The sequence below is a fragment of the Puma concolor genome, chromosome D4, assembly GCF_028749965.1.
Source record: "Puma concolor isolate L17-30 chromosome D4, mPumCon1.1.hap2, whole genome shotgun sequence".
NCBI classification, from domain to species: Eukaryota; Metazoa; Chordata; class Mammalia; order Carnivora; family Felidae; genus Puma; species Puma concolor.
Window position 1 is genome coordinate 81,555,362 of NC_141679.1, and position 22,879 is coordinate 81,578,240.

The 22,879-nt window shown below is 51.8% G+C and overlaps 1 protein-coding gene across 9 annotated transcripts in view; it reads left to right on the top strand.

The window, feature by feature from the left end:
* DAB2IP (DAB2 interacting protein) overlaps nt 1-22,879 on the top strand; it is a 186,499-nt gene that overhangs the window by 66,988 nt on the left and 96,632 nt on the right. For 8 of the 9 annotated variants that reach the window (XM_086683900.1, XM_086683898.1, XM_086683903.1 and 5 more), the window contains one exon: nt 21,393-21,496. In XM_086683900.1, the coding sequence (XP_086540026.1) occupies nt 21,393-21,496 (104 nt within the window). Of the gene's footprint in view, nt 1-21,392; nt 21,612-22,879 lie in introns of those variants that run through there. The other variant, XM_086683907.1, reaches the window with a different exon arrangement.

A 22,879-nucleotide genomic window follows, 5' to 3' on the forward strand; every position in this document is an offset into this window, starting at 1 on the left:
TGGGGAATCCGAAGATCCCGTCTCCCCTTGTGCCTGGGGCAGGGGAAGGGAAGACTGCCATCGGGGTTCTCTTTCTTCCCTTTCTCAGATTCCACCTCCTGTACCACTGTGCCTCAGTGTACCCAGCAGCCTGGCAATGAAGTAATTTTGAGAGGGTCTTGGCTTTTCCTTACCTTTCCTTGAGAGCTTCAGCCTCTCAGCTTAGGGCTGGGCGCCCATCTCAGCGCCCCCCCCCCCCCCCCCCCCCCCCCCGCGCACAACTTCTCTCCCCAGGGACTTAGGCTTCTCCCCCTCTTGGGTGGAGGGACAGGTGGCTGGACTTCAGAGGGTCCTGTTCCAGGAGTCCTTGGCTCCAAAGGAGCTGGAGCTTTTGAATCTGCCTGGGACCCCTCGGAGTGGGTGGGCCCACCTCCTTTGAAAAGTTTCTCTCTTTCAAGTCAGGAGGCAGGACAGGGAGGAGGGGAAATGGGAACAGCATTTTCTTTTTTCCAGTAACAGGATCCTCAGTTGGGAGCGCATGTGATCCAGGAGGCTGCTTTTTGGGTCGGGGAGGGGGGGGGGGCGGGTGGGGAAGCACAACTTCCTTCTGAGGTTGGGCACCAGGTTGGGTGCAATGGAGTTTAGGAAGAGGACTCCCCGGAAGGAGGAGGGCTTCAAAGGGGACTTGGTCAAGGGCGAGGGAGAGAGAGGGGGAGAAAGAGAGGGAGAGAGAGAGCACGCACGTGAGCGCAGGCAGTTGGTAGCACCCAGCAGGAACCTGGGCCGAGTAGGTTATCTTGGGGAACGGGAAGGCTGAGTTTGATCAGGCCTGGGTTTGAGCAAATCTGTGCTTGGAATCCAGCAGACCTGAGGTCAGACCCCCACCCCGCTGGGTGCTGGTTGTGTGGCTTGAGCCCTGTAGTGTTGCCCCTGAACCTCAGTTTTACCATCAGCTTGAGGGCAAGTCAGGCAGTACGTGTTCATTTGCTTCCCCCAGCATGGAGAAGACTTTTCCCACAGTCGGGGCTGAACAACAACATACACGGCTTCCTCAGGAAGTAGTGAGTTCCTGAAGTAGTGAGTTCCCCATGCGTGGATGGGTTCAAGCTGAGATTGAGAGTGTGCACAGGTGTGTGCTGGGAATTTGGTCCTCCAGGGCCTCTCAAGGCCTGTGACACACATCCCCTTGCCTTCCTTGAAGTGGCCTCTGGCTGCTCCACCCCCATCCAGGCTTAGCCTGAGAGACCAGGGATCTGGGTTCAAGCACTGAGACTTTGGGCCAGTCACTTCTCTTTTCTGAGCCTCAGTTTCTCCAGCTGTGAAGAGGGCTGGCAGGACTTGTAGGGCTCAGTGAGGAAATGGGTTTATGCCGTGAGAAATGGGTGTGTACGAATGCCCCGTAATGCTCAGGCCACCCCAAGGCCTCCGCCCCTCCCCTCTCCTTGCAGATGCCCTGCATGACCTCCTCTGCACCTCAGTGCCCTTCTGTCCCTGACTGCAGAGGCACAGGGAGAAACAGAAGTCCCCCTCTGCTCAGCTGACTGGGCAGGAGGCCCTGTGTCCCGCGGTCAGCTGAGCCCCAGCTTCCGGGCCCCACCTGTGCAGGAGCCGCTGCTTTGTGTCCCAGCCTTGAAGGAGCTCAAAGCCTGCAGTGAGTGGGGTGGAGACTGTCATTGAACAGAAGTTCGATCTGGGAAAATCAGGGAGAGCTTCACAGAGGAAGTGACATTTGGACAGGGAGTCACAAGGTGGATAGCATTTCCCTCGGTAGAGGGGGTGGTTGAGTCAGATGTGTGCTCAAACCCCAGTTGGGCACAAAACTTTGGCCAGTTACCCCTCTAAGCCTCAGGGGCCCTGTCTGGTAAACAGGTGTAGTGACAGAAGGGTCATTTAAGAATGAGAGCAAGTGCACTGAAAGCTAGAAGCCTGTGCTGCCTGCAACTTGGGCCTCAGTTGGCGTTCTTACTCTGGCCAGAGAAACAGCCTGTGCACGACGACAGGGAGAAGGAAAATGCCTTGGGTGTTGTGGACAGAATTCGTCCTGGGGAGGGGGAGGGGAAGGACCCGGGAGGGGAACAGTAGTCTGGGCCAGAGAAAGGGCCTTGCGTGATGGGGAGTCATGGATGGGCATGAGAGCTGGCTGGCAGGGTGAGAGGTGGAGGCTGGAGGCCCCTGCCCACCTAAAGCAGCCACGGACCTCCTTCCACTAGATCCCCGGGTCCTTGCCTCTGCCCCCAGGGCCGGCCCTCCTCCTGAGGCCAGCGCCCAAACTTAGGTGGTAAGTCATGTGGGGGGAGCCACCCGGTGGCCTTGAGCCAGTCCCTTCTGACCTCAGAAGGACCATGGGGGCTTGGTCCCATAGTGGTGACATCAGGGCCCGGCGGGGTGGTCTCCAGAGCCCCAGCCCCGAACCCGTCGCTCCACACCCATTCTGGCCTCTGCCACTAGCGAGAAAGGACAATGACTGAGAACTCAGGGGGTGTGTTTGTTCAGAGACAGAGAAGTGCAGGAAAGCGTTGCTGGAGGCCGGAATCTGCAGCTGGCCGGGGCTCTGAAAGGGGTGTGGCCAGGTTGCCACCTCTGGGGGAGCCCCCTGCGCACAGCTCCCACTGCCCCCTGGAGTCGTGGCGGGGCCTCACTGTGGACTTGAGAGCAGGCCTTTGTCCTTGGCAGGGCTGCAAGCGAGGGACAGTGTCTGCAGCACGCCCTGCCCCCAGCTTGGAGCAAAGGGGGGCACTAAGCAGAGCTCTTCCTTCTCTGGGCCCTGATTGCCCCATCTGAGGAATAGGCAGAGTGAGACCTGCAGTTGACAATGGCCAGAGGCAGGGTGGAAAGAGTGACTTTGGGATAGTAAGGGTCATCTGGCCATTTCACACTGTGCTCTGTGACCCTGAGTCCACTCGAAGGCTAGCTATGGCTCTTGGATATGAGAGGGTCCTGTCCCCGGTAGAGTGTCATCAGCCAGGGTGCCTTCCCACTTACCTTCCCCAAGGTCAAGGAAAGTGTTGTCCGTCTGTCTGACTTATCTGTCCCCCCAGGGCCGCTGGGGTGAAATGCAAGCTTTCCTCTCTCTCTGGATAAAGTATGGCCCATTTACCCAACTAGCAAACATGTCTTGAGCACCTACTACGTGCTGGGCTCCAGCCTGGGCACTGGGCGGCACATGGGGATGAATGGCACGTGCTCCCAGCCCGCACCAAGCCGCCAGATGGTTGAGGAGGCTGGCTTGCTGAGGTGCCCTGGGGCACAGAGCCCTTTTGAGGGTACAGAGCCGTGGTTAGTGGGAGACAGGCTCTGTTCCCAGCTCGGCAACAAGCTGGTTGTGTGACTCTGGGGACCTCCCGCGGCCTCAGTTTCCCCCTCTGCCAAGCAGGGCTAACCCTGCGCCTGCTGCCTGACATGTCGGGAGACCTGACCTCATGAGAGGTTTTGATTCTTCTCTTCATGTTGTTGTCTGAGTTTTTCCAGGGGTCCGGCCACGTGCCCGACCCTGCCTGGGCGCTAGGGACTTGGTGGATGGTTTCTCCTGAGATGGTCAGGCCCTCCTCCACGTCCATGCATAGCCCCTTTGCATGGCCTTATCTCTTGGCTGCTGTGTGGTCCCTCTCCCCTTTTCCCGGACCCCTTTCCTTTCGGGGTGTGCTGGAGTCTGTCTGAGGGGCCTCTGGAGGGGCTTTGAGCATACTTGGAGAAATGCGGGCAAGAGGGCCTCGCAGTGGTGCTCAGGAGGGCTGAGGCTGACCTCCTAAGGCGATATGGCAGCTGAGTGATCCAACCCCGGGGGTCCAGATGAGGACACTGAGGCACAGAAGCACCTTCACAGAACCAGGGTGGGGCAGGGTACTGGTTTGACACAGCCACTCCCCGGTTGGGAGCGATGGCTAGGGAAGCGGCTGTGTGCCACCACAGGGAAGGGCGGGGGCTGGAACCACTCCATAGGGACCCTGGCCTCACTGAGACCTGCCGAGGTGCCCCGCGGGCTGGCAAGCCTGACAGTGGCTCTGAGCGTGGGGTCTGGTTGTGTCTTTTGTCCCCTCACCCCTGCCATCTTGGCCCCCCCCAAGGCTCCGAGTCCCAACTCTCTGCCCCAAATGCAACCTCTGTCATTGTACAAATATCCTTTCCTGCCTCATTTCTTCATTTGTACCTGCTGAGACACAATCCCTCTTGCGGGGCTTGACCCCAGCTTCTCCAGGCCCTCCTCACCCTTACATACCCCAGAGGCTGGGATGCTCACTCCCTTTCATGGAATGTAATAAAGTTAAAATGGTTTTTGTTTGTTGCGTGCTTTCTCAGTGCCCAGCAGTGAGCTTAATTTTGTACTTGCCTTATCTCATTTAACGTTCACAACAACCCTGTGAGATGGATCCTGGCATTATCCTCATGTTATAGGGGAGGAGACTGCAACGCCAAGACTGGGGAGCCTTGTCCGGCATCCCACGGCTCAGAAATGGTGGAGCCCAGCTCTGCAAGACTCCAGCTCCTGAGCTTACAGATGCAGCACCTCGCTATTCTGTGGGCAGGCAGATCTTTCTGAGGTCAGGCCTTGGCTTGGATAAGGCCTCCTCCTCCTATCCGATTTGCACAATGACTCCACCAAGTGTTCTCGGCCATCGTCTCCCCAGCTCCTGGCCCTAACTCGGGAGGGAGGCAGGGGAATGATTCTGTTGGCGTCTGTTGGGGGTCAGGCTTCCTGGTCAGCTCTTCCGCCCGCCTGCCTGGGACCGCTCAGGTGATGCCCTGGGCCCAGTCTCACCCCCCGCCCCCACCCCTGTATCCTTACTCATGTTCTGCCAACCGTGCGCTTTCCTTGGGAAGGCTACAGGTCGAACAGCCCCAGCCCTGTTTCTTCACCACATTTCTTTGTGCTAAGTGGTCAGGGTCCCCTTGGGTGAGGTCCCTGAAGACGGGCAGACAGCCTGAGGCCCACTCCGCAGAGCTATTCATGTCCTTGAGGGAGGCCAGAGGTCCCAGGTCCCAGTGAATCTGCTGGAATGTCAGCCTCTTGGCCCATCTTTATCACCTTTAATAAGAAGGAAGATAATGGCTGAACTTGTGCCAGGCCCTGTGCCAAAAGCTGTGTCTGATCATCTTATATTTCTTTTGACCCCCCCAATCCTCCTAGGGGGCAGGGGGCCTTATCGTCACTTCCATTTGCCCGGTGAGGACATTGAGTTGCCATGTGAAGTAAGTGGCTGTAAGAGGCAAGGTGTGAAAGGCGGCTGCTGGGCTCCAAAACCCACTCACACTTAGAAACCGTGCCCAGGAACCCAGAGCTTCCCCTTTTCACGCTCTCTCGTGCTCAGTGGGGTCAGCTTTGCGGCTGTGTCTCTTCTTACTGAAACCTGGTGGCATGAGGGGCCGGAGCCTGCTTTGCTCAGCTGCTGATGGAGGTGGGAGGGCTCGTGGCATCTCCAGCACCAGGGGGCTAACTGTTCCCTTTGACAGCTGGGGAAACCGAGACCCGCAGAGCCAAGGGCGCTTGCTCAAGTTTATGCAAAGAAGTTAACGAGAGATCCGGCTCTGGAATTCTGACCCTTGCGCTCTATTTCCGCGCTGGTTTTGTTTGTGGCTTTTCCTCAGGTTAGCACAGATAGGGAAACTGAGGCAGCTCGTTGGGTCTTCTTGGGGGAGGGGATGGGGGTTGAACTCCCGTGCAACTCGACGCAAACACGCTCACATCCTGGACCACATACGTGTTTTGCGTAGAAGTGACATGAAGCCTTTGGACTGTTTTTAAAAGAAAAGCCAACGACTGTGATATTTCCCCTGCACCTTCCTCTTGAGGCCACTTGGTTTAAATGTCAGGAAAGGGAGAGTATTTCCTGGTCAGGAACATTCAGAGCTCACCGGGAGCTGAAGTTTTGTTTTCTGTTGATTGGGAATTTGGGCAGTCTGTGCCCAGCTCCCCACCGTTACTGGGAAGGTTGTATTTGACAGTAGCTGGGAGGAGGGATTTGAGAATGAGCCTGCGAGATGCCACGCGGAGTGGCAGGGTGGTTATTTTTAGCCGTCCCGATCCAGCAGAGGCATTTGAGCGTTTGTTCAATATTTAATTATCCATCTGAAATTGGCCCACGTGGCCTTGAGTTTGGAAGCGGCTCTCTGTGCTGTGATTTCCTCTGACTGCATAAATAAGGAAGCGAGGGGAATCTCAATAGCCCTCCAAATAATGATAGTGAAAGAAAAAAAAAAGAAAAGACCAGTAGCCTTGATACTCAGAAAAGACTGGCTCGGTTCTGCCGTCTAGACAGACCCACCTGTGCGTTAGCAGAAAAGACGAGTCTGCCGAGGACGCCCATCTCGCCCTTGGAAATGTAGCCGCGCTTGGTCTATCCACCCCAGACTCCACAGCTGCTGGGGTTTTATTCGGGATGGGCTTTCCCTCCTTTGCCAGTTTCCTGTGTTGACTTTGACAGCTGCTGGGTGCCCGAGAGGTGGTTTGGGGATTTTGCTTTTAGAAGTCTTGTTAGCTTTTATTTCCCTCCTCTCTTCTCCCTGACAGACAGGAGAGCACTTTCAGCATCTAGGCCGTGTTCTTTCTTTTTTCTTGGCCCTTGGAGGTGATGAGTTGACATGGCTGTGAAATGAAAAAGGCAGAGCGCAGGGAGGATGGGGAGGAAGATGTGGGGCTGGGAGAGGCTCCGTCCCCTCCCCTGAGCCCCTGGCAGAAGAGGAGGGAGCGGATGAGGGAGCGGAGGGGAGAGGGAAGGGAGGGGCCAGAGGAGCCCAGCAACCAGAGATGGGAGATGGGGCTCCTTCTGGGTGTCCCTCTTGGAGTGGGAGGTTTGTAGACATTGGAAACCAACAAATTGGTTAGGGATAGTCTGAGGAAAAAATCGTTTCTTACCCGTTTATACTTCTTTTCTGGGGACTGAGTTTGGCTTAGGAGTGTGGCCAGGGTGGGAGTCCTCACTGCATGTCATAAATGCTGTGTGACCTCAGACAAGTCACTAAATGTCTCTGGGCCCAGAAGCACTTGTAGCAAACAAAGAGTATTATTATAGGGTGGGTGAATTGTCATGATCTGTTTATCCAAAACCTGAGAGGTTAATTGCACCTTTATTAGGGCTGATCTAGAAATAAAATGTGATGCCTGTGGAGATCGGAACCATCCAGATGGTTCCTTGGCATCCCTTCCCCCAGAGGCTGCTACAAGTGTCACTTGTACTTGTTCAGAGCAACAGAGCTTTCGTGAGCCACCTACTGTTTGCAAACCCTGTGCCAGGGGCCCTCGTGGAGGATACAGCCAGTCCCCACCCTCAGGAAGCCGAGCCTGGGGGAAGGTATCCTATAATCAGGTTAGCAGATGATGTGACTGGAAGGATAGACGGGGCCTTGAATGGTGAGCCAAGAGGTTGCAACTCCCCCTAGCAAGCCACAGGGAATCAAGGGAAAGATTTTGAAAATAATGGTAATTGTAACGCTGACTTGCATGGTGCCAGGGGCTCTGCTAAGTCCTTTTTTGCATCATTTCATTGAATCCTCGTTCTCTCAGTTTCTCTAATCTACTCCATTTTGCAGATGAGAAAACTGAGGCTGTGATTGGGTAAGTTACCTGCTCAGTATTACCCAGCTGCTGAGGAGCAGAGTCAGAATGTTTAACCCTCACTATACTTCCCAGAGCTGTGGTTTAGGAGCGTGAGTTTTAGTAACCAGCGCTCGAGATTGGTGTGGGTCAGGGAGAAGGTGGCGACAGAGTGCCCATCATTGAACGTAGGTGGCCGTGTTGGGTGTCCAGAAGCAGGAGGCAGTGGGTCTGAGCTGGGAGAGGGACAGAAGGACCAGACCCATTTGGGGGAGTGTGGGAGGAGGTGTCCTTAAAGACTTGGGTATGAAGCAGGGTTTGGAGGCCGGGCAGGGAGGTCATTCACGCTTCCTTTAGAATCCAGAGGGAGGCCAGTGGGTGTGGGGTTCGGGGAGGCAGAGGGCCGGTGGAGAGAAGCTGACAAGGTTGGAGGAGGTGGTACAGGGAATGCCATCCCCATCTGAGGACCAGTGCTGGGCACACGGCCACATTTGTTCCCTGACCGACAGCAAAAGAAGTGTAAGTCCAGTGCGATGAGTTTCCCAAGACATCCATTTCCACATAATCCATTCGAGTCACGTTTCTTTATTCTGAGATGGTGGGTTTTGGACTCTTCTTGGGGTTAGAACATTCCTTTTATGAGAGGCAAGATGGTGACAATTTTTTTAAATGTTTTATTTTTGAGAGAGTGCAAGTGGGGAGGGGCCGAGAGAGGGGGACAGAGGATCCGAAGAGGGCTCCGTGCTGACAGCAGTGAGCCCGACGTGGGGCTTGAACTCACAAACCGAGAGATCGTGACCTGAGCCGAAGTTGGAGGCTCAACCGACTGAGCCACCCAGGCACCCCAAGATGGTGATAGTTGTTTGACCATTGTATTTGGCAAGACCAGCAGTCAGAGGCCCTATTGTTGCCTGTTCCCACATGATGCTATGGCGTTGTTTTTACTCATGAAAATTGAACTGGGTCGTGAAATTCCAAATCGGTAGGAGCCTGGCACTCAGGAGAGCAAGAAAGTGGTGGGATACGTCCTTCGGAAAGACCTAGGTGAGTTTAGAGCACTTGGGGTGGGGTGGGAGCCGGCAGAGCTGTGGGCTCGACTGGCAAGCCTACTCTGGCTCTTGATGCTTGGGCAGAGGGCCGGGAGTGGTGTGCCAAGCTGGACCATTGGAGAAGTTGGGTGGGAGCTGAGGTCCAAGAGAAACTTGAGTTTCCTGAACTATCTCTGCGGTCACAGATCCACTGGTGTCTAGGCACCTGATTGGAGTTACAGGTTTAACAGCAAGCAGGTTGGGGCACGAGGTCCTCCCGCAGCGGCTCTCCCGGGATGGCGCCCTGAGCTCCAGAGGACCTAGGCTGTGGCCCCCAGTCCCACCCACACAGACAGCACTGGGGCTGGGGGCCTGGGAAGCCCCTCCCGGGGACGTTATGGAGGCAGCTCCTGGGTTACTGACGGTCCCCAGGGGAGACCACCAGTTAGGGCTAAACCCCTCTATCTCCTCTTTTAAAACAAATTTTTTTTTTTAATGTTTTTATTTAGTTTTGAGACAGAGAGAGACAGAGCATGAGCAGGGGAGGGGCATAGAGAGAGAGAGGGAGACACGGAATCCGCAGCAGGCTCCAGGCTCTGAGCTGTCAGCACAGAACCCGACACGGGGCTCGAACCCACGAACCGTGAGATCATGACCTGAGCCCAAGTCAGACCCTTAATTGACTGAGCCACCCAGGCACCCCTGTGGCTGTTTTCGTGTTACTTTGTCAGAGTTGAGTCGTTGAGAGATGCCTAAAATATTTGCTCTCTGATGCTTTATGGGAAAAATTTGCTGACCCGTGGGGTGTGGCTAAAGTGCCCTGTCCTCCCCCCAGGGATAATCAACCTCCCGAAGGCAGTGTGTGTCTGGCCCACCTGCGCTTTTATGCTTTTACTGGGTAGGCAAACCCTTCCAAAGGTGTAATATGGCACGATTTTAAAGAACGGATGTGGAGAACCTGCGCCCAGGCAGAGGCGAGCAAACGTGTGTCTGCACCCTGGGAGCTCCTCACGTTCCCAGCACACAACACACGGCCGCACTCTGCCTGCCCCGGGACAGGCCCTGAGGCTCCAGACCAACGAGCTGTGGGGGAAACACAGCAATAGAAACGGAGGAGGTGACCCTGTAGACCAAAGTTCCTAGAGACCCTTAGAAAGCAAAGGAGGAGAGAGATTCGGGGACCAGAGAAGTCTTTAGGCTATGAGTCCTTGGAGTGACCAGGAACTCCGGAGCTTTCTGGAAGGCTGGGAAGTCCTTGAAAGTGAGGCACACATTTAGGATGAGGAATAGGAGGCATACACTGTCAAAGGCAATTGTTGAGAGGCTCGAGTCGAGGGTCCTAAAGAAGAGCTGGTGACAGTGTCTACAGATGTGGAGAAGTTTGCAGGACTTATCCTGGACTGTCCATGAGGCCGGCCAGGTGCCAGGGGGCAGACCCCACACTGTGCTTTTGGAGAGGCCCCTTCGTGAGGTCCCGGGATGTTAACTGAGAGGAACGCTGTTTCCTTGGCTCTTCCCTCCACCTCCTGAGTACCAGCAGCCTTTCCCCTCCACGTCCCCTCTAGGGAAGCTGCTGTGCCCTCCCCCAAATGCTCTGGGCAGGGATGGGTACCCTGGACATGCCCCTCTCCCAGCAGACCCACCCCCAGCAAAGTCGCCTGACTTTGAACCAACGCCCTGAACTTAAAGACAACTTGAACTCTGATCCCAGTTCCACTGGAGAGACAACAGACTGTTAATAGTTCCATGGTCTCAAGACTCCTTCCCTTCCCCACGCCCACCATCATGGAAACAAAATGTGATACGCAGTGAGGCCTCCCTCTTCTCTTTCTGCCTTGTGGCTGGGTTGTGATGGGACCTGGAAACGTAGAGAGAGACCAAGGGCAGGGAGGAAACTCAGCTTCCTGGCTGATTTGGGACCAGTTGTCCTGTCACTCATCTGTGCATGGAGGCTCATGTCCCATCATGGTGCAACACCCTTAGGTTCAGAGATTATGGGGCCTGAATCCCGCCTTCTGCATTCCTAGTCCTGTGGTCAGGGTTCTGAACCTGTTTCTTCCTGTGGCACAGTCGCCGTCCCCACATGTTTCTCCCCATTTCCTAGTGGGCCAGTTTTTATTACTACAGGTATCCAGTTCTGGTGCTAGCTATTGAAAAAACTATCCTTCACAACATCAATTTACTTTTGCATTTTTTTTCCAAAAATCAATTGACCATATACGTGTTGTAGAGTTTCCACATGCTCTTCTGTTCCATTGATCTGTGTCCTTATGCTAATACCACGGTAATATGCTAATATGCGGTCTTGATTGCTTTAGCTGTATTTCAAGACTCTAAAGTATGTCTGGAAAAGCAAGTAATGCAAGTCTCCCAACCCGTTTCTTCTTATTCTAGATTGTTTGGCCATGCTAGGTCCTTTGCTTTGCCATCTGAATTTAAAATTGAGCTTGTCAGCGTCTTCAGAAAGCCTGCAAGGATTTTAATTGGGATCTCATTGAATCTATAGATCAGTTTGGGAGAAATGCCGTCTCAACAACACTGAGTGTTCCCAATCCACAAAATGGTGTATCTCTCCATTTATTTGGGTCTTTTAAAAAAAAGCCTCCCAGTACTATATTTTTAGTTATTAGTCTTGTACTTCTTTTATTAAATTTACTCCTAGGTATTTTTGATGGTCTTTGTTAATTACCCTGAAGGATGGAGATGTTAGCCTACTTGCAAACTAGCAGCTTAGCCTGGTAGTTTCACGGGTACTGGCAGAAGATACGAGCTCCGTGGGTCAGAGACAAAGGACTCTGGGCATAGCAGGTAGCGTGAGCTTCATGTTTACGTTGGTCCCCTTTTCCCCCAAGTTCCTAGGGCAGTCACAGATGGTCTGTTCTAGAACATAAAATGATCGCTCTGTTGTTTTTCCAAATTATAGCGTCATGTCCCGTACAGGATCTCGGGGGTCAGCTGTTCCTCAGGCTAAAAATTATACAAAGAACTGAAGTTCAGTTTGCTTTAGCATCAAACCATTAAATTAGAAACTTGGAGATAATTTAAAATTTGAATTCCAAGTTGTCATGTACCGAAAGGTAAAGAGAGTTTTAAAGTTATATGTAAAAAAATCAATATATACACACTTAAAGCTTTATGCCCATTTTAATTTGTCAGAAAAAATAAAGGCTGTTATATCTATAGCCATGTTCTAATTTAATAATATGGTTTTTAAACAAAAGTGTAAAACAGTAAGTCCTAAGGTTGAATTTTGGGGAAAAAATAAATAGCTTATATTTCCTGAATGAAATGAAAGATAGGATGAATTTAATAACACATCTGAATATTTTAGGTTTAGATAATCATGGTTCCCTCTGGAGTGCTATCATTAGAACTTATATGCCCTAGAGGAAGGATGATTGATGTAAATAGTATCTATACTGAGGATAAATACACAGGGTGCTGAAAAGATGAAATGTTCTCCAGGCACAGATGTGAAAACATCTCTAAGTTATACCGCGGAATAGCCAGCAAAGGTACCCTACCCTCTTGTGGTTTCCAGGTATATGTGGTTATCATGTATGTCCTCTGATAACAAGTACATCGTGGAGAAAGACACAAATTTACATCATATATGGTGATGAAGATTTCTAGAAGGAAACTTGTCTCCTTTTTTTAAAGCAGCTGTCCCTTTGGAGAACGAGAGACGAGACACCTTGAGTGTCCCCTGTCTTAAATCGGCCAGTGATCTGACAGTGCTATCCCTCTATCTTTACTTTAGTGTAATTAGAGTAAGTTGTGCTTTTATCAGTGGCTGTATTGGTTTCTTGTTGCTACTGTAACAATGACCATAAATTCAGTATCTTAACACAACACAGATTTATTATCATACGGTTCTGGAGGTCGGAAGTCTGAAACCAGTGTCCCTGGGCTAGAATCAAGATGGTGGCAGGACACTCCTCCCCCTGGAGGCTCTCGGGCAGTGTCAGTCTCCTTGCCTTTTCCAGCTTCTAGAAACTGCCCGCTGGAAGTCTTTAACCCCCCCCCCCAACCCCCCCCCCCACCTCCCAACCTCTGCTTCCTTCACTACAGCGCCAGCTCTGCCTTCTCTGACCTTCCTATCTTCCTCTTGTTGGGATAACTTTGGGTCCAGGAGGTAATCCAAGGTAAACTGCCCATCTCAGGATCCTTGACTGAATCACATCTGCTGAGTCCCTTTTACCACACGCGTGACATATTCACAGATTCTAGGGATCAAGATGTGGGCTCTTAGGGGCCCATTATTCTGCCTACCGCAGGTGGGTAAGGTTTAGTAACCTCTAAGGAACACCTGTCCTTCTCCCAAAGACAGATGACCAAAGGCTGAACTGGAAAAAGTGTGCAGTAGGAGGCCCTCTTTATTCAGCTGTTAGAAGCAGATAATAATAAAGGACGGATTTCTTCATTAACACACACAAAGATAGACACAGAGGCATCTAGTTGGACTGCTGTGTCTGGAAAGTTCTAACAACGTGAAGATTCCATGGCCTGTTGCCATGGTGATTTTACCTTTGGCTCTTCCTGCTGTTTACCTGGCCACTCCCGCAGTGGAGGGCGGGGAGGAGGGTGGGGACCAGTCTTTTGGCACTCCGGGATGGGGAGCTATGTGCCCTTAGCCACCGGTTTGTTCCTAAGTCTGCTTTTTGGACTTTCCTGATCCACTTTCTGTAACTGGTCATTTGGGCTGCCGTGACTGATTTATTTGTTTCGTTTTCTGATTTTGTTTTTCTCTTCCTTTCCTATGTGTTCAGGCGGCACAATTCGTACTGAATCATTCTACCACCTATGTGTATTTTTAATTTCACTGTTAGTTTTTGGAAGTCTAAATTATTCCTCGTTCAGTAAACGGTACAGTCATCTGCTCCTACCATAGCCCATCCCATTCTTCAAAGGCAACCTCTGATGATAATGTTTTGATAAACACACATACAAAGAGAGGTAAAACATCGTATCAGTTTAATCACATAGACAGCAAATGTACTTCAGCCTACATCGTCTAGGGTAAGCCTTAGCAGTGATTTTTAGATTTCTGTGCCTCTTACCTCTACACCACTGGCTACTCTCTCTACTTAGGTAGCACCGGATACCAATATATTTCTGCAGTTAGTTTCTTGGGATGGAAAATCTCAATTATTTACACACAGCTATGATCCCATGTATTCCAAACAGGCTGTGTATTAGCTTCCCATTTTGAAATGATCACAGCTATATAGGCAGTTGCAAAAAGAGTACAGAGCGGTTTCCATGCACCCTACACCTGCTTTCCCCTGATAGTTACATCCCACATGACTATCCTACAATATCCTTCAGCATCAATGCCCTCCAGCCAGAAACCCACTGGGAGCACACCTCTAGGTAGACAAGTTGGATTTATTTTTTATTGTGGCAGCGAGGGACAACATATACCACCGGGAACCGCAGGGCGTCTCAGTCCGAATATGGTAGAAAGACACCTGCTACAGGATTTGGGCTTTGATTGGGTGCTTTTGGGGAAGTCTGAGGAAGTGGGGTCCGCTCTAGCTTGGCTGCTGCCAGAAAGCGGGGCGCTTCCATGATAGGTTATCTCAAAGTTCATCTTTGGGGGGAGGAGGTAAGCATGACGATAATAAAGCTGTCATTGTTAAAGCAGCAGCGGTCTGTCATTTTAGCCAACGTGGGAGGGTGTTTGCTGTTTTGCGGGTGGTACAGTGACCCAGCTTTTTGTCAGTTGCTTAGACAAAATTATGAAGTGGCCTTGTTTTGTCTCACTTTATCATGGTAACCTCGTCTCAGACTGGTACCCTGTAAGATTGTTTATGTCCAGAAGGAGAATAGCATGACGTAGCGGTGAATGTCAGGTCGGCTTCTGGACGTCAGGGGCTGTTTTCATCCACTGTTTTCTCTCCCCTTCTGAAACTTGGGACCGTATGTGTATAATTCTGTGCCATTTTTAGCACACGTATCCACATTCATGTAACCACCACCACAATCAAGACACAAGACTATTCTGGCACCACAAAGATCTCTGGTGATGCCCCTTTATAGCTACACCCACCTGCCCACCCCCCACCATTCCCAACCCCGGGCAACTACTATTCAACTGTCCATCTCTAGAACTTTGCCACTTTAAGAATGCCACGTAAATGGAATCAGACACTACGTGGCCTTTTGATATTGGCTTCCGTGCCCCCCCCCCCCGCCCCCGGAGCATAATGCCCTTGAGATCCACCCAAGTTGTGGAAATCTATTAGTGCGTTCTTTTTTCATTGTTGTGTAATATTTCACAGCATGTGTGTTTGTTTCTTATTGTGCGACAACAGATTAAAATGTAGCGCTTAGGGGTGCCTGGCCGGCTCAGTCAGGAGAGCACACGACTCTTGATCTCTGGATGGTGAGTTTGAGTCCTATGTTGGGTGTAGAGATTACTAACAACAACAACAACAACAACAACAACAACAACAACAACAACCTTAAAAAAAATTAGCAGCTTAGGGGCGCCTGGGTGGCTCAGTCGGCTGAGCGTCCGACTTCAGCTCAGGTCATGATCTCACATTCTGTGAGTTCGAGCCCCACGTCAGGCTCTGTGCTGACAGCTCAGAGCCTGGAGCCTGCTTCCGATTCTGTGTCTCCCTCTCTCTCTGATCCTCCCCCATTCATGCCCTGTCTCTCTCTGTCCCAAAAATCAATAAACGTTGAAAAAAAAATTAAAAAAAAAAAAAAAAAAAGACTGTTTCCCTCTGGATAATGCAGGATAAACTCCTGTCTCCTTAACCTCAATCGTGTCTGCAAAGTCCCCATGTGAGGTAACATATTCTCAGGTTCTGGGAATTAGGAAGAAAAGTGGACTTCTTTGGGGGGCCAATATTCAGCCTCCTACATAGTGGATGGACCACAGTTTAACCATTCACCTACTGAAGGGTGTTTTGTTGTTTCGGTTTTTGGCTATTACAAATGTTAGGAACATTCTTGTGAAAAAAAAAGGTGGGGGGAGCACGTAAGCAGATTGCATTGTTTCCTTTGGCAACGTACTTTTTTTCACTCAACGTCATATTTCTGGTGTGCTTCCTGTTGATCTCACACAACTGGATCCTTTGTAGTGCCATTGTGTGCCATGTGAACAGAGCCCCCGGAGACATACCCTCTTCCTTGCTGTATAGTATTCCTCCAAATGATTGCCCCAGGGTGTGGTGGCCCATTCCCCTCTTGGTGGACGTTTAGGCTGCTCCCAACATTTTTCTACTACAAAGCAGTGCTGCAGGGGACATCTTCGTGCAGACGTCCATGTGCAAGGATGAAGCATCGTTCTAGACTGGACATGTAGGGGGGAGTCTGGTCCTAGGGCGCATGTGTGTGTCTGTTTCCATTAGCTCTAGCCTAATTGTTCTCCAAACCCTTCCCACTCCACCAGCAGTGACGAAGGAGCCTTCCCCGTCCCTGTCAACACTGGGGTCACTGTTCTTTTTTTAATGTTTGTCTATCTGAAAGGTGGGAAATGGCATCTGGTAGTTTTAATTTGCGTTTTCCTAGTCACTGTTTGCAGCACATATGCACACACCCCTTTCTCTCCTCTCCTTTTTCTGTACTCATGCTGAATTCTTTTCTCCTGATGTGAGTATTAGAGGTTGCTGCCTCTACCTGTTTTTAGGCATTAAGATCTGGGCAGTACAACCCGACAACTGAAATTTGGTGTCTTGTCTGAAATTACAGGATGTTCCTCAGGCCTCCGTGTTTCCATGGGAACAAGTAACAGTCATCCTTCATGATTAGGTGGTATCCATGGCAACCAAGCCGGCAGCATTTGAATGAAACCGATTTTATTTTATTTTATTATTATTATTATTATTTTTTTGCAAACACATGAAGGTTAAAATGCATGCAGCCTGGCGCTTCTGGTAAAATGGAAACTTTTGTTTCTTTTCCTCGTGGAAAGGGCATCTGGGGTCAGCTCGGCCGGTGGCCCAGTTTTGCAGGTTGGGAGCCCTGAGGTCATGTGGAGGTCACAGAGAGAGTGTGAGCTGAGAGGAGACTCCCGAGCCAGTGCTCCAAAGGTCTAGGGATGCCACCTTCACGCTGCACAGTGTTAGGTCACTTAACGTCTCCGGGATTCTGTTTGGCACTAGCTGTCTTGCTTAGACCTCCGAGGACGTGAGGCCAGTGTCTGCGTCCCCAGATTAAAAAAAAAAAAATTCCTGCTAAATCAAAGGACATAGGCCTCTGTGTGTTTGTCGAGGACTCAGACTGATCCCTTGCAGGCAGAATTAGGATGGGGGAAGGTGATCAACTTTCCATAAAGAAAGATTTGGGTTTTTGTCTTTGCTTTTGTTCTGGTGGTGGAGCATAGAGATAGTCACTGCCCTGACCCCCTCCTGACTCACTGGATTGATGATAAATCATGAACTCAGAGACGGAAAGGGCTTTGCCTGGAGTCACACAGCAGAGGCCAGGGGGAATCCTGTCTCCCAGTACCAGTCTTGCACCCCTCCCCACCCCCCACGCTCCAGGCACCCTCTGCCTTCTCTGAGGTCCTCAGTGTGGGTTGTTGGGGGACAGTTTAAGGGGCTTGAGCGCATACTCTTACTTCCTGCCTGGGGGAAATTTAGAGGAAGTCATTTTTGCCTCGCAGAACCTCAGTTTCCTCATCTGGAAGGTGGAGCTCACCATAGCTGTCCAAGGTGTCATGTGGGGATTCTATTTGAATGGCTCCAGAACTTGCCTTCTCAGTGGGGGTGATATTACCCCAAGTAGGTGAAAAAAGTTGGTTCTCAGAAGGGAAGGGGCAAAAAAAAAAAAATCTCACTTTTTTTTTTTATTTGAAAAAAAATTTTTTTTTACATTTATTTATTTTTGAGAAACAGAGTGAGACATAGCGTGAGTGGGGGAGGGGCAGAGAGAGAAGGAGACACAGAATCCAAAGCAGGCTCCAGGCCCCGAGCAAGCAGTCAGCACGGAGCCTGATGCGGGGCTCGAACCCACGAACCGTGAGATCATGACCTGAGCCCAAGTCAGACGCTCAACTGACTGAGCCACCCAGGAACCCCAAATTTTCACTCTTTTTACTGTATAAAAGCCCAGTATATGTACAGTACATAAAGATAGCTACTGTATATGGTATTAGAGTTTTATGGCGGGGGGGGGAATCTAGAAAAAAAAATCTAAAAAGACCTCTTAGGGGGAAATGATAAGGCATAAAAGGTAAAGAAATGCTGGTTCAGAATTCCGCAATCCACAAGCTTCTTGTTAGTGTTTCAAGCCTCTGGCAGGCTTGGGAAAGCCCTTTGGGGTGTCAGATGGGGAGAGAGCCTGGCCCGGCCCAGACCCTGCCCCTGAAGACCCATGACAGGACACAGCTTCCTTCCTGGCCTTGTTTCCCCACCCCTCTGTAAAGGAGTTGCCTCCGCTCCACAAGCGGGGGCCGGGTCTTAAGCAGCTGGGATCCTGCCTGGTCAGGGTCCAGCAGGAAGCAGATGGCACTTAACGCTAGGATGATTTGAGGTGTGGGCGGGTGTGGGGAACCGTGAAGAGGAGTGTGGGACCCCAGAGCCAGTGACAACCGGGGATGATCTACCAAGGCTGAGGGAGGGGAGCTGTGTGGGCGCTCAGGGGACAGGGTCCTCTTGATAGGATCTGGGACCATCAGTGGAGGGAGGCAGCCAGTGTGGGCGACTCTTCCTCCCCCGCCCTGTCTGATCTCCTGCCAGGGCCCCCCACCACTGGCCTAACCTCGTGGAGGCTGGGGGGTCCAGAAGCTCAGCTGGTGGGGTCTACACAGGTCAGCCCCCTGGACCAGAAGGCAGGGTGGAAAAAGTGGAGGATGGAACTGGGGCCAGTGGAAGCTGCCTGGAGAGGTAGGAAGGTCCCTTGTCACTTTCCTCTGGAGGGCAGGGCCCTGCCCTGGGCACGCAGGGGAGGCTGAAAAGTCAGAAGATCCGGCTGTTTTGTGCAGGGGGGAGGGGACTCCTGTCCCTTCCTGCAGGCTCCTCCTGCGTTTCTACCTTCTCACATGGGTGGGGTGTGGCCAGGGCTTCTGAATTGAAGTCTAAGGCTATTTTGGGAGCACCTGAGAGAGAGTCTGTGCTATAGTCCTATTGAGTTAGGGGCTAATGGACAAGTTCCTTTCCTCCGCTGTCAGCTTCCTCATCTGTACCATGGGTGGTTGGATCAAGTAACCCCAAAGGCCCCTGGCTAAGACCCAGTAGGCAAGAGGCAGTGTTTTGCACAGGGGATATCAGGTTTTGTCTCAGAGGAGAGGCAGCCTTGCTGGGTTCCTCTTGCCCTACCTGGTGGCTCCATGTATGTCTTGCCTGGAGCCATGATGGCCCACATGCCCAGGAAGGGCGGTGGAGGGATGTGTGTGTGTGTGTGTGTGTGTGTGTGTGTGTGTGTGTGTGTGTTGGGGGAGGGAGGCGAAGTTCCTGAGGGGCTTCTGGACGCTGAGCACAGTGCCTCATACATAGGTAGGACACAGTGGTTATGGTGGACACCCAGGTGGAGGTAATGGGGGGGTGGGGGGAGAGGTGAAGGTAGACTGAGGAGCCCAAGAAGAGATTTCCTAGGGAAACCTCCAGAACGAGTGGTGTCTCCTAGAGTGTGACTAGCAGGGACTGCGGAGGAGGAGGAGGGAAGAAGGTTCTCAGCAGGAAACACCACGAGGGAGGCAGCGAGGCCCTGGGAGATCGCAGCCACTGGGCTGGGGAGATGCTGAGTAGTGGAAGCTTTTCTGGAAGAGGTGGCCCAGGGCTGGCTAGTGCACAGCTGGACCTGGTATCAGCCCCTGCCTGGTAGTCAGCTACGCCTGAACCCCTCCCCGTGGTCGTACACTTCCCCCAGGCCCAGGGTGGCATTGCCTGCCTGGCCGTTGGCCAGGGCTCAGTACTGGAGCCTATCCTGGGGGCGTGGTGACGGGCTCCACTCTGTCCTTCCACACTTCTGAAGACCTCTGTCCAATCTGGCTACATGGAGGGAAAGGACCGGAAAACGTAGACATTGCCGTTCTGCCTTCTGGGACAGCTTGCTCCTCGTCATCTGTTCTGTAGATGTGCACACGTCCACCCGTCCTCGAATGCATGTGTCCCTGCGGATGAGTCTGTGTGGGTACCCGTTGGAGTGTCTGCATAGATGTGGACGTGAGTGTGTGGCTGGGCATGCGTCCCTGTGTGTGCACATGCACCGGGGAAGTGTCTGCCCCCCGTCCTTTTTCTTCCTTGCGAGCCAACAGGACTTTCCTGAGCAGCCCCCATGTGCCAGGCTCCACACAGGATACTGGGGATGAGATGCAGCCAGCTTGGGCACGGGCGGTAGGAGTTCCATAGCCAAGCAGAGAGAGAGAGACAGAGAGAGAGAGAGAGACAGACAGACAGACAGACAGACATGTACTGTGTGCGAAGTGAGATCATCGGCAGGAGGCTTGGCCTGGCTGTTGCTAGAGGAGCCAGAAGGGGGCTGAGAGCTGGGGGCAGAGGGATTCCCAGGGGTCTCCTCCGGGGCCTGTGGGATGGGATGGACCGGATTCCTCTGTGGGGGACCACAGCTGGAGCACAGGCAGAGAGATAGCCAGTGCCGAGCACGGCGTGGGGGAGCCAGCCAGGCAAGTGGCCAGGTCGCACTGACCTGAGAGGTTTTGAACAGGCAGGCTCAGGTCACGGCTGTGAGTTGTAAGTAAGCTGTCACCGTCTAAAAATCAAAACTCTTCATATTTTAAAAAGCTCGGGTTTCCAGCTTCTCTTGAACTGTGGGAAGCCGTGGCTACCCTGGGCCCCCCCATGGCTACACTGAAATAACCAGCTGGGTGCTACCCTTGATCCTGAAACCTACCAGCCTTTGCACTCCCATCGAGTTTAAGGCCTCTAGAAAAGAAGGTCTGAATTGGAAGCCAGAGATCACAGATTCTCATGTTTGAAGGGACTACTTGTATACCTCCAGGAACAGGAAGCTTTATTATGTCACAAGATATATGACTCGAAGTGAAGATTTGGAGAGAGCTTTTTTTAAAACACATTGGAATATACACAACTATATATATATATATATACATATATATGTATATATATACACACACACATATATATTATATATATACACACACATATATATTATATATATATACTTATATAAATTACATGTATATGTATATATATATATATATATATATAAAATGAAGTTTGCCATTTTAATCATTTTTAAGGGTACACTTTAATGGCATTAAATACATTTACAGTGCGGTGTGACCATCACTGCTACCCGTTGCTCGCTCTTTGCCATCACTGCAAACAGAAACTCTTATCATTAAGCAATACCTCCCCATTCCGCCTGCCTCCAGCCCCTCGGTTACCTCCAACCTACCTTCCATCTCTATGAGTTTGCCGAGATTGCAGGTGTTTCATGTAAGTGGACTCGTACAACATTTTGTGCCTGGCTTTGGTAGCTCAGCATGTTTTCAAGGTTCGTCCACACTGCAGCGTGTGTGAGAACTTTTGTTCGTTTTTATGACGGAATAGCATTCCATCGTATGGATGTACCACCCTGTATGTATGAACGGTCGTCCATTCATCTGTGGATGGACACTTGGGCTGTGTCTACCTCTTGGCTATTATGAATGACGCTGCTGTGCACATTTGCATACAAGTCTGTGTATGCCCCTGTTTTCAACTCTTGGGGGTATATACCCAGGAGAAGAATTGCTGGATCGTGGGGTAATTCTGGCTTTCATTTTCTGGGGGAACAGCCAAACTGTTTTCCACAGCGGCTGTACTCTTTTAGGGGGACAGTTGCCTGTCGTCCTGGGCAGGATGGGGAATGACAGGAGGGCCTGACCGAGTGGCCTCGATCGTCTGTCCTCACCCTCTCTCTCCCTCTGTTGACAGAGTCGCCCCAGGAAAGGCCGGGCTCCCGGCGCAGTCTGCCCGGCAGCCTCTCAGAGAAGAACCCCAGCATGGAGCCCTCGGCCACCACGCCGTTCCGGGTCACGGTAACTATCTCTGCGTCACCATCGCCACCTGGCCTGGGGTGCCACTCTGCGACCCCGCGGGCCCCCTTCCTGGAGCCTCACGGACCGGGAGAGCATCCAGCCTCCCTTGTTCTAGGTATCCGATCACTCAGCTGCTCCCCTCTCTGTGGCTCAGCCTGGGGGCCACACGGGTGTCCCGTCCTGTGAGGGAGGGGGCAGACGGAGGACAGACAGCCCCGCAGCCACGGGGCCCAGAGCGAGCTGGCCGGGGAAGCGAGAGTCTAGCGCGAGCGAGGCCAGATTAACACACCCTCACGTGTGCACATGCACACCACGCTTCCGCGACTCTTAAGATGAACGATTTTTATTTTTGCGTTTTAATATCTCTCACGTTGCAGTCTGTGGCGTGTCATAATTTAATCGCTGTGTTTTTTTCTTTCTTGGAGACCCATAAAATAATGCTGCATCTTAAAACTGATGAGGCCTTAGAATTGACAAAGCACAGCATATATACTCTAGCTATTGATTTCAGTGGCCTCATTAGCATACACCTTTTTATGACTAACCCAAACAGCTTTACGGAGACAGAACGCGGTGACCCTTATCATCTGACTCTCTGTGTCCCGCTGTGTCCTCTCCAAGCACGCACACTATTGTATGTTCCCGTGCGCCCCTCTGTCCAGTGCTCTGTCGGTCACTGGAGGCACAGAAGTACAGACAGGGAGAAAGCAGAACACGCCGTCTCTTCCCCTGGGAGCTCATGGTCTATAGAGGAGACGGGTGGATGTTTGATCGATACTTTATCCATTCTTTCATCCAGTAGTTTTTATGGCAAGCCAGCTGTGTGCCAGGCACCATTATTGGGACTGGGGCTGAGTGGGAGGCGGTGGCCAAGAGGGGACCTGGTAGACATTCTCATGCTCGAGCTACGTGCTGTGAAGAAAAGCAGGCTGCTGTGATAGAGGACACCAGGAGGGCTTCCTTGAGGTGGTGTGGTCGAGAGGTGATATTTGTGCTGAGGCCCAAGGGATGAGGCGCCAGCCCTATGGGGAGCAGGGGAAAGAGGGTTTTGGGTGGACGGAACAGAGAGGGCACGGGCCTGGCTGTCACCATGCAGTGTGATTTTGGGGCTCCAGATGAGCTAGGAGTAACTAGCTGTTCCCTATGCATTAGAAAGGGTATCCCCCTGGAGGCTGACTTTATGAGCTGGGTCTTAAAGGGTAAGGAGGCACAGTGAAAGAGGGAGTTCCAAGTAGGGGGAACAGCAGCTGCGAAGGCATAGAGGCACACTAGAAACTGATGTGTTTGTGAAACGGAGAAATGCGTGGTGGGACTGGAGTTGAGGGGTAGGGAGGACTGGGTAGGCAGCTGAGCAGCTGGGCTGAGTCTGGGGCCGATGGAGCT